General features: G+C 62.4%; 1 protein-coding gene across 5 annotated transcripts; it reads right to left on the bottom strand.

Moving 5' to 3' along the window:
- Window positions 1-10,924, bottom strand: AIFM3 (apoptosis inducing factor mitochondria associated 3). 5 transcript variants are annotated; one of them, XM_029223989.1, is made up of 19 exons: window positions 10,763-10,924; window positions 7,146-7,359; window positions 6,869-6,978; window positions 6,538-6,647; window positions 6,403-6,447; window positions 6,058-6,154; window positions 5,871-5,983; window positions 5,441-5,527; window positions 4,985-5,076; window positions 4,771-4,901; window positions 4,570-4,685; window positions 4,408-4,479; window positions 4,267-4,330; window positions 3,616-3,692; window positions 3,393-3,510; window positions 2,094-2,192; window positions 1,763-1,838; window positions 1,220-1,324; window positions 1-372 (listed from the first exon to the last, which is right to left on the bottom strand). In XM_029223989.1, exons 1-19 carry the CDS (start codon window positions 10,791-10,793, stop codon window positions 333-335), a joined length of 1,797 nt encoding a protein of 598 aa, XP_029079822.1. In that variant the 5' UTR covers window positions 10,794-10,924; the 3' UTR covers window positions 1-332. The 5 variants fall into 5 exon arrangements, 4 of the variants coding, with proteins under 4 accessions (XP_029079822.1, XP_029079815.1, XP_029079807.1 ...); XM_029223982.1 differs by having other exon boundaries at window positions 141-372; window positions 3,616-3,686; window positions 6,403-6,456; XM_029223974.1 differs by having other exon boundaries at window positions 141-372; window positions 6,403-6,456.
- Between the last annotated feature and the right edge of the window lie 378 nt (window positions 10,925-11,302).

Raw genomic sequence — 11,302 nt, forward strand, 5'->3', positions numbered from 1 at the left:
GATCTGCAAATGTGTGAGTTTTAATTTTAAGATAATGTCTAATATGTTGCAGGGTCCTACAGGGGACCAGTCCCAATAGAGGAAGAAGAGGCAGGGTCTGTCCCGCCTCCACTGCAAGCCATCAGTGGCACTGGACGTCTTGGGGGCTGAGCATCTCCTGGAGGCCGGTGAGGCCTCTCGGGAGGTGAGCCAGGCAGCCGAAGGCAAGCACTGAGAGGGCTCAGGTTCTGCCCTGGGGGCTCCTGGGGAACTGGAGGTTGGCACCTGCCCCCCAGGCTTGGCCTCTGTCCCTGATGCCCCAACATGCTTGCCCGAGTCCGCTGCATGCAAGCTCAGGATCCTTTCCCTGTGAGCCAGGACATGTCGCCAGTCCTGCAGGAATGAGGGAGGAGGAGTGAGGGTAGAAGGGAGCAGGTTCCCCTCTGGACACCAAGAGCAGCTAGCCCTTGAAGACAGCAGGGAGCTGTGCGAGGCCCTGGTGCCCAGCAGGGATGTGCACTTGGGCAGAGGGGGGAGACCACCAGGCGTAGGCTCTGGGCTGAGGTGGGAAAGGCTTGGAAGAAGGAGAGAACACACGTACTTGCTGTGCAGCACAGACAGCCTTTGCGAAGGCAAGAGGAAGAGACAGAGAAGGCCGGGGAGAGAGTGTGTCATTCCTGTCCCCCCTTGGTTCTCCGTTTCCAGTCTGAGCCCCCCCCGCCCCCATCCTGTGGCCTCCAGGCTTTCCTCAGCCCTTGGTGGTGGTGGTGGGGGGTTCTGTAGGCCACTGAGTCCACAGGGTGACTCCCAGTGGCACCATGCCAGGATGAGGGTAATGGCTGGTGTCCGATGTTCTTCAGACCCTGAACAACACCCCACAACTCTGTCAGGATGTCCCCAGGGGCAACACTAGCTGCATTTCCCCATGGTTGTGTTCAACCATGTGCAGTGGGGTGTCCCGGGCTCAGTGACTGCCCAAGCAGTGGGTCTTAACCCTTCCCCGCAGCACTGGTCCTGCCCTGGACACGGCCTCTTTCCCTTCTACCCACCAAGAGCACAAATAACCAGCCCTCTCCCAAACCACAACCCTTGCCCCACACCACACCATAGCCCTGGGAGCCTCAGGCTGATTGATGGGGGGCGGGGCCGGGGAGAACACTGGAGAACTGTGGGCGCAGCTAGAACCAGCACCTCGGGGGATTTCTCCCCCCTCCCCAAGGCACCCAGTGCCCACACTCACTCCACCTCCCGCTTCCGGATGGTGCGGCCGGAGGCCAGCACCTCCGCCACCTTAGACACGATGGGATCGTAGTTCATGCTGGCCACGGAGATCACCTCGTCGCCTCTGCAGGGAGAGGTGGCCAAGCCTGAGGACTGCCCAGCAGCAGCCCCTGTCCTTGGAGACCCGAGTCCAGCTGGGGCCCAGGGAGGCTCTCGCTCAGGAATGTCCTGAGCGCCCAGCATGGCTTCTGCTCCTGCAGGACCCCATAGAGGCTCCAGCCTTCCTGCCCAGTGGGGTTCAGGGCTGGAACCTGTTCTGAGATCCCCACTCTCTACCTGTGTCACTTTTCTCGGTGTAAAAGTAGGGTGTCAACACCCCCCTCCAAGAGCTGTCCCCACCTCCTCCCCTTTCCTGGCCGGCTCCTGCCTAGCTGCCTCCCGTGCCACTCGGCCCACCATCCAGAGAAGCCCCCTCCTCCGGAGCAGAGCTTCTCCGGGACGAGCCCCCTTCCCGACTGAGTACCCGCTGCTTCCCGCCCCCGCCCCACCCCGTTGCTCTCACTTGGTGTAAAAAGCCACGAACTTCAGCTCGTCCAGATCCCCCTGGATAATGACGTCGTCGAAGCCTTCTCCGTACCCTGCGGGCCGGGAGGAAGGGACTGGGCTTCACGGGGTCCGCGCCCAGTGCCCTTCCAACTCTGCCCTGGACCCCAGGCCCCGCCCCCGCGGTCCTTTTAGGGGGTCCTGGCCCCGCCCGCAGGGAGTTCCCTGCTTCCACCTGCGGCCGTCATGGCCCCACCCCCTGGATGCTTCTAGCCCCGCCCTGACGTCCAAGCCCCGCCTCCTCACTCTGCCACACCTGGGCCCTGCCCGCGTCCGGGGCCCCTTGTTACCTGCGTAGCGCAGGCTCTTGCTGAACATGGCGGTCCATAGGTAGGGTACCGTGCTGATCTCCGCCTCCTGCGCCAGCATGTTCTGGGCCGCCACGCGCCCTGAGGGTCCCGGGGTCGTGAGAGCCCCGCCCCGAGCCCTCACCATCCCTCCACTGCCTGCCCCGGCTCTCTGGGGATGCCTGACAGGTGGGGCTATTCGCCCCCACCCCAGAGGTAAATCACTGCCCAACCCACTGTCCACCGCTGCTCGCAGATAATGGGTGCAGAGAGGGACACCAGGCCCAAAGCTGGCCACTAAGATGAAGTGCCTGGACTGGGTCTGGAAGGGCTTGGCTTCCCGGGACCATTTCAGATGTGACACAGGCAACTAACCGGACAGGTCAGGTCTGAGGAGGGAGGCGGGCGAATGGGGCACCAGTGTTCAGGGAAGCAGGGATGACAGCCTCACTCAGAGCCCACGACAGAATAGGGTGGGTGGCTCCCCAGTCTGGACAAGGCCCCACTGGAGCCCTGTATTTGGAGGTCCGTGACAGTCCTTGGACCCTCCCGCTCAGCTGATGAGTAGCTTTTGGTTCCTTCAAACCTAGCACCAACTTTAGACCTTGGACCCGAGCAAAAACTGGTACCAGGAGTGGGGTTTCAGGCACAGATGCTCAGATAACGTGAAGGCCGAGAGAAGGGAGGAGGGTGCAGGGGGTCTGGCCGTCCTCTCTCCGAGGCAGCTAACTGGCTGTACCTGCGGCTGAGGGGCCCAGACCAGGTGTGCACAGGGACCGCCCAAGGGGAGGGGGAAGGTTGTTCCTCAGAGACCACAGCAGGCCCCCACTGAGCCCAGGTTTCCAGGCCCAGACGGCCACATCCCAGGGGCCTGCACGAGGCAGCTGGGTTCACAGAGCCAGTCAAGTGGCCCAAAGTGGAGAGTGGGGAGCTGGCCCGGGTTCTACTAAACCCCTCTCTCCCTCCCTGGGTGACTGCACAGGTTGGTGAGGAATTCTGCAGAACATGTGTCTCTGAGGACAAAAGGAAAGGAGAGGCTGGCTGGTGGAGGGACCAGCGAGGTGGGGCGCTGTGGCTGGTGAAATGGGATGTTGAGAGGGCATTGGACGGAGGTCTGAGATGGGAGGTCTCTGTGAGCCGCCTTGACCACCTGCATGGGGCTGGCTGGACAGGCTGCCACAGAGCCTTGAATGGCTGACCCAGTAAGCAGGACCCAAGGCCAGCAACTGAGGGGGTGGGCCTGGGGAAGGCTGAGACTCTGGGACAGCCTCCCACCCCAAGCTGCTGCAGGGCTGGTGGTACCCTGGGCATGAGCCATCTGCCAGTGTGGGATGTTCACTTTCCGATTGTTCCTCCAGGCCAGGGGGAAGGTCACAGCGTCGCCAGCTGCAAACACGCCCGGGACATTGGTCTGCATCATCTGTGGGGAGGGGACCGGGACTCGTAGGTAGGACTGGCGCCCTGAGCGGGACCTCCCACCACCTCCGGCCCCAGCACACTGCCCGCCCTCCCCACCCAGCCCCACCTTGTTGACAGGGATGAAGCCTCGGGAATCCAGACCTATGCCGCTCTGCCTCAGGAAGCCCGTGGCGGGCACTGCACCTGGCAGGACAGGGGCCACCGTGTCCACTCCCTGGCCTCTCCCTCCTCCTGCCTCACTGCTCTGCACCACCACGCTCTTCACTCCCACAGTCCAGCCCAGACCAATCACCCAGCAGGTGGCACACCCTGTGCCTTCATGTCCTGTCTTCGCTGCCTGGAGCCCCACAGACCTCGGGGCTTCTCATCAGGCCTCAGGTATAGCCTCCTCCGAGAAGCTCTCCATGAAGCCCCTGGTGGGGGTTGGCATGCCGAGCCTCCCCAGCCCATGCTGCCACCTCCCAGCTTTGTCCCTCCCCGGACTGGCACCTCAGCTGGAGCAGGGACTAATTAGAGGCTTTTCTGTGTCCTGCGGCTGCGCAGGGTTACTGGACAGGGGTCATTGGGAGTGTCCTCCATGCCAGGCCAGGCTAAGCTGGTACCATCACCCCCCAACAACCCTGCCAAGGGGGTACGGTTGTGGTCCCCATTTTACAGAAGTGCAAACAGGCTGGGGGAGGAGAAGGGACTGGCCCAAGTTCACTGTCGAGGGTGTGCGGGTGACTATGCTCACTGCCACCACCTGCCCCCCACTCACCGATGCCCACCACGCAGACGTCAGCCCGCAAGACCTTGCTGCTCTTCAGCACGACCTCCTTCAGCTGCAGAGAGCAGGAGTGAGCAGCTCCCGGGCACAGGGAAAGGGACAGAAAGCGGCGGGGGGTGGAGAAGGGCCCACCTTTCCATCCTGGGCCCGCAGCTCCGACACCTCCGTCTGCATGTAGAACTTGACCCGGTTGCTCTCAAACATCTGCCAGGTGGATGGGTGGGTAGGCAGGGGTGAGAGCCAGGCGGGGACAGGGCGGGTGCCCGGGGCGGTGGGTTCTGAGTGGGGTCTCACCTTCATGAGGGCACGACCAACGCGCTCCCCCAGAAACCTCCTGAAGGGCGTCTCCTCCAGCTCCACCACGGACACTGAGTGGGCCTTCTCAGTCAGGTAGGCGGCCACCTCCATCCCTGGGGCCAGGCGGGGAGGGCTGGCACCCTGCACTTCCCAGGGCCATTGCTGCCCCAGGCCCAGCCCGCACCCCCAGCTGCTCACCCAGGAAGCCGGCTCCCACGACCACAGCGTTGCGGCCCCGGGCCAACCTCACCACGCGGTTGGCGTCCTCGGGCGTCCGGATGGTGAACACATTCTCCACGTCTTTGCCTTTGCAGCTCAGGGTCTTAGGGCTGAGACACGGCAAGAGTCGGGGCGGGGCTCCCGGCACCCCGAGCCCTCCGCATACCGGCAGGGGCGTGGGGACCCCTCCCACCTGCTCCCGGGTGCCAGCAGCAGCTTGCTGTACTCCAGCTTGAAGCCATCCTTGAACACGGCCTTCTTGTTCCTCACGTCCACCGTGACCACCTGTGACCCCGCCGGGCAGAGCGAGGCCTCCGGGTCCTGCCCCACGCCCAGCGCCCACGAGGCCCTCTGCGAGGCTCTGCCACCTGGATGAACCTTCCTCCCTTTCCTGGCAACCTCTCCTGACCCTTTAAGTTTCAGGCACCACCTCCCCCACAAAGCCCTCCTAATGCTCCCAAGTCCCAGCCCTGAGCAGACGGTCCGTGGCCCCACACACTGGGGCCCATGACCCCCTAGGCCTGGAACACCCCTGGTGCCTGGGCAGCAGGGCCAGGAGGGCAGAGCACACCCATACTTCCAGGGGCCTCACGCCCTTCACGGTGCCCATGAAGCCTTCCCCAGGCCTGTTCCCCAGCATTGTCCATACCTGGGCCTCAGTGAGCACCTCGATGCCATGGGCTCGGAAGAACTCCTTGGGCCTCAGGGCCAGCTGCTCCAGCTGTGCATCCAGAGACTGCAGGAGACGCCGGCTTGAGACAGGACCCTGCACCCCCAGGCGGCTCCCACCCCTCTGCAGGCCCGGCCCCACCTGGCCAGTGACCAGGTGGCCACTGACCCATTATAACTGAGGACCAGGGCCTCGGGGTCTTGGGGGCTGGCAGCCTCAGTCACACAGGAGCTACAGGACAGAGCTCGACAAACCAGATCTTTCAGGGGCACTGAAGATGGGCCTGGCATGAACAGAGAGGGCAGCTGGCCAGACCCCCAAAGGGCGGCAAGCAAGGGTCCCAGTGGACCTAACTGTGCCCAGTGGGACATGGCTCTGGCCCTGCCTGGCCCCGCTCACGCTCACCCACCTTGCTAAGCTTGGGCCGGTCGTAGGGAAGGTGCCGGTCCAGAGTGCACAGGACGATCCTGTCTGAGAAGCCCTCCTGCCGCAGCGTCTCTGCACACACCAGGCCAGCTGCGCCTGAGCGGAGGGGACAGTGGGTCAGGAGCCCCCTCTCCCCCACCCCACCCTGCACCTCACAACCCACCACCAACCTGCGCCCACGATGAGCACATTGGTGCTGCTGCTGTGGCCAGCGCTTGGAGAGATGCACGTGGCCATCACCTTGGTCCTTCGCTGTAGCTGCAGGGCCTGGGGGTGGCCAGCGAGTTGGGGGCAGCTGGAAGCTTGGGTCATTGCCAGGCTCCCTGTGCCCATCCCAGCAGGCCAGGTCCTGCTGCTCCAGTGCCACCTCATCCCCACCACACAGCCCTTCACTCTGCTCCCCAGCCACACCCGCTAGGCTCCCTCCCACCACAGGGCCCATGCACATGCTGTTTTCTGGGCCCAGAGACCCTTCTCACCTCTCTCTTTTGCCTGAGCCCCAAGCCCCCCCTCACCTGCTTGCTGGCCCGGACGTACACCTTCTCCTTCTCAATCTTCACCTGCAAGGGCTGTGTTGCTCAGGGCTGGGCTTTGGGGTGCTCCAGCCCCTGTACCCCCAGGCTCCCACCCCATTGCATGCCTGGCCCCACCTGGAACTTGTGCAGACTGTCCAGGCCAGGGAAGTCCTCCAGGTCTCCGGTGCTGATGTTGAAGCAGGCGCCATGCCAGGGGCAGCGCACCCGTCCACGGGACAGCACTCCTGGGAGGGGGCAGTGCTGGGCTGGGCCACCAGCAAGAGCTCCTCTCCAAGGACCCCTGTATCCAGCACCACTGGCCCTTCCCCACGGCCCAGGACACCCCACTAATAGACGGGGGCCTGGGGCCCAGTGGAGCGGGGGCTGAGCCTCCCTGGTGATGGGGGAGCCGCCAAGCCCCTGTCGGGGAGGTCCCACCCTGCCGCCGTGGGCACCGACAGCTCACCTTTCACCAGGGGCGCACCATAGTGCGGACACTTGTGGCCCAGGGCATGGAACTCCCCGTTGTCTTTCACCAGCAACACCTTCCCCCAGCCCAGCTCCACTTCCCGCATCCTGGGAGGGGAGGGCCTGCCCTCAGAGGTCAGAGGTCGGAGAGCAGCCCCAGACCAGCAGGAGCCACAGAGGTGGTGGCCCTGATGGAGCCAGTCATGGGTCCCTTCCAGGCCTCCCAGCTGTCTTCCCACCTCAGCCTCCCACCCCCTCCCAGGCCCAGCACCCACTGGCCGTTCTCCAGGTCTTTGATGTGGCAGACAGCAGCCTCCAGGCAGTCCTGGGCACCAGGGTAGGGGTGGGGGGCGGGCAGGCGTTCCTCTGCATGGAAATGGCGGGCTGTGCCGTTGCCCTGGTAGGCCCGGGGGCTGCCCTTCCCGCCGGCGGACAGCTCCTCCTTGCCCCGATCCTTCTCGGGCAGCACCACCTCGATCTTGAGCTCCACTGTGGGTGGGCAGGGGGGATGGCAGTGAGCCCCCAGCCCGGCCCACCCCATGAGCTCTGAGTGCGGGTTCTCCCCGGGCCTCCAGAAAGCCATCTGCACCACCAGCAAAAGGCAGAGCCAGGGTGCGGGGGGGTGGGGGCTGAGGGGGGCCCTGGGCGAGCTTAAATTGATTCTGCGTGTTCTCTTTTCCCCTACCAGAATTAGTGAGGGGGCACAACAAAGCTTATTCAACCCTGAAGCGACCCTTTCTCCAGGAATCCATGTGGAGGTGAGAACTCAGTGCTGGAGCCTTGCTGACCTTGAGGGAGTGGCCCCCATAGAGGACTGCGTCATCCCTGAGGACTTAGGGGCACGTTTGGGGCCTGAGAAACAGTGTGTCCAAAGCTGGACGCAGCCCAGTGCATGGCCTGTGAATCTGGGTAACGGGGGAATCGAGGGTTCCAGAGATTTGAAATGTTTTCAAAATTAAAAAAAAAAAAGTGTATGCACCATAATTGCAACTTTAGATAGCTGCTCTCGCCAGTTTAAGAATCCTTCATTACTTGCCAGGCGCTGGGTGCAGGGGCCTTGGGGGTGAACCCCAACTGGGTGGTGCATGCAGAGGGCACAGCGCCACCCTCACCAGTGGGGCCTCCTCTGGGGGGAGTTAGTGAGATTATCATTTTCTTCTTTATACTTCTCCGCATTTTCCAAATTCCCTACCATGTGCCTGGGGTATTTTTCTAATTATAAGGGAACAATAAACAGAATTTTTAGCAGTGATAATCTGGCCTCCTGGGCTGCTGCTGCAAGGAGCGTGGAAGCTGAGCCGGGGGCACAGCGTGGGCCAGGGCCGAGGCCTGGGCAGGAGGCCCCCTCCCAACTCCCGAGGCCCCTGAGCCTCCAGGACCCTCCCCCACAGACCTGACCCTCCAGAAACAAAGAACCCGGCTCACAGCTCCTGGCCTTAGCCCCTGCAGTTCCTTTGGCCTGGGCTGCTGTCCTGCCCTTCCCGGCTGGGGCTGGGCTCACGCCTGCCCATCCTCTCCCCCAGCCTGGTCTGGCCCCTCATCCTTCCTGTCCTAGCCCCCCTTCCCCCACCGCCACCTCCCCTAAGGCTCAGGCACGCAAGAGACAGAGCTGAAGGTGGCTCCCTGATTCCAGCTGGGCAGGAAGGGCCCAGGAACACATCACGCTGAGGCTGTTGTGTCAGGTGGGGTGTTATGGGTGGGGTGGGTTTTTTCCTTCATTTTCCACACTTTATGTAATGGTGTTAGAATGTTTTCAGAAGAATTAGAGAGACAGCTCACAGGAGCAGTCTGGCAGGGGCCCAGAGGACAGCCAAGCCAGGCTGTTTTCATCCTCTACCTCCTTCCAGAAGGCCCTGAGGTGCTCGCTGGTGTAGTCTAACGGGGGAAGACGTCAGGTCAGGAGCCTCAGGAGCTGTGGTGGATCCTTTAGACCCTTTCGGCAGACGCCTTCATTATAAAATGGAGAGAACAGTGCCTACCTCTTCTGGGACAGTGGATACTGAAGGAAATAATAAATGTAACTCAGAGTAGATGCTCAATAGGTGAAGTTGGGTAGCTGTGTTTTATTGGTTAGCTCCGAGCCTCCTGGCTGCCATGACAAAGAGGGAAAGCCTTTAGGTAGCACCAGTGGCCTAATAAAAGGCAGGTGACCAGATGCCAAGAGACCTGCACTACCTCCTAGTTCTGAGCTTACAAAGGACTGGCCTGGAACACTTCCTGAGGAACATGGGGCCCCTGGAGCACAGGGCACACAGAGGGGGCTCAGGAAGACTGTTCTAACATGCTCTAAGCCACAGGAGCCAGTGAGGTGGAAAGTGAGGAATTTGCAGAAGGCTCTTCTGCTCGTTCTGGTCTCCCTGTGATCCCTCCTGACCCTCACTGAACTGTCATGGCCAGAACGCTCTCACTCCCACACCCTGATATTCCCCAAGCCTCACCCCAGACCTGCCACCATGGGCACCGGGGGCCCAAGCTCCTGCCCTCCTGCCACAGCCCACAGGAAGCCCAGCCCCCCAGAGAGGGGCTAACACCCTGTAAGTGCCTCCTACGTGCCAGGCCCATGCCAAGCACATTAGCCTGCACAGGGGCACAACTATTAGTCCCATTTCACATATGAGTACACAGAGGCTCAGAGAGGTGAAGTCACCTGCCCAAGGCCAAATAGCCAGGAACAGGCAGGGCTGGATTTGGGCTCAAGAGCCCAAATTCTTAGCACTGTCCCTGGTGTGGTAGGAGTGACCAGCCCTATACCAGGGGTCCTGGGGCCGGGGGTCCTGGGGCTTGGGGTCTGAGGCAGACCAGCCCTTTGGGGTCCTTTAAAGGAACCTACAGGTGGCATCTTCTGCCAGGGCCTCCTGTCAGCTCTGCAGTCCTACAGGAGCCTGATATGGGGCAGCCAGCATCCTCCTGTCTGCTTCTGACGGGAGAGAGTTGGGGTCAAGACAAGGGACATCATTTGCCCGAGGGCTGGGTGTCCGCAGCATGGGAGTCATGGGGCAGGCGCAGGTGGGTCCCTCTGCCTGGCAGGGCATCGCAGGTCTCCTCTTGCCCGCAAGTTCTCCCTCAGACCCAGGAAAAGGAGAAAAGGCTCATGGGCTCCAAGGTAATGGAGCTGATGGGTATCAGGTAAGGGGAGCTGGGGCGAGCTGGCCAGCGATCCCTGGGTGCACTACAGAGGCCTCTCTCAGCCTTGGTTTCTTCATCTGGGTCAGGCCTGCACACCCCTGCCTTCCGGGTGTCGTGAGGAGGGAAGAGGGAAAGTGGGGGCTGGAGGGAGAGCCAGCACACAAGGGTCTTCGTGGAGAGCAGACCTAGGCATCCCCCAGCACCCTGCCCGCCCCCCAGCCCTGGGCTGGGACTGCTTGGGCCAGCCAGGGTGGGGATTTCCTCTACAAATGGGGAAGTGTGTCCAGAGAGGCCCAGGAGGCGGCCCAAGGTCACATGGGGTCAGAAGAGGTGAAAAGGGCTAGGACATGTCCACTCCACCTCATAGCAATTTTGAGAGGTCAGGCTTATTTTTTAGGGGTAGAAGGTGAGGCTCAGAGGGGTATCTTGCATGCCCTTGGTCATGCAGTGGCTGAGGATGTCCCCGGAGCCCCCTTCCCCAGCGCTGAGGGAGATGCTCCTCTTTCCGACCCAGCAACAGGAGGAATCCTCCCTTCCCCTTTCCGAGAAAGATTCCGCTGTTATTCCCACCACCAGCACCCTAAGCCCCAAATAAAGAGGGCTCCAGCCCCCCCACTCCTGCCCACAGCGTTAACATTCGGCTGCAGCCCAGCCTGACCTACTTTGGAGGCAGGGGGAGGGGCAGGAGGAAGGTGGCAGGAAGAGGGAGGGAGGGAGCGAGCGACAGAGGGAGGGGGAAGGGAGAGGGTGAGAAGAAAAGAGGTACCTGGCTTGGGCTTGGAGAAGCAGCCACCCATGGTGAGTGGCCCGCAGATGGGTGGGGGGCAGGCACACAGGCGGCTGGCTGTGGAAGGCCTAGGGTGCCCCCTGGGGGGCTGGACCCCCCGAGGCCCTTAGAGATGCTGGAGCTGCCATCCCAGCTGGAGCTGCCTGCAGGGAGACAGGAGCATCTATGGGGACCAGGGCTTTGATGAGGGCTGTGGGTAGAGACACAGAGAGACACGAGTGGGGGCGCTTCTCAAAGAGGCTGCGTTGGAGCTGGGAACCCTCATGCGTAGGGGAGCCCAGAGGAATGGCACCTGGCACCATGGATGGCACCTCCCTTCCAGGCCCCCAGGCTCAGCACCCTCACTCTCCTCCCCCTTTGCCTGGGCCCCTCTGCCCCAACCTCAGCCACATTTTAGGCCCAGGAAATCCTCCCCGATTTCTGCTGCCCCCTCAAAATCCTGCAGCCTGGAGCCCTGGGACCCTCCATTCTCCAGGGAGGCCACCATGCCTGGGGTCAGACCCAGGTCACCTTGGCAGA

Source organism: Monodon monoceros, unplaced genomic scaffold (genome assembly GCF_005190385.1).
Source record: "Monodon monoceros isolate NGI ecotype Baffin Bay Population unplaced genomic scaffold, NGI_Narwhal_1 Super_Scaffold_1, whole genome shotgun sequence".
Lineage (NCBI taxonomy): Eukaryota > Metazoa > Chordata > Mammalia > Artiodactyla > Monodontidae > Monodon > Monodon monoceros.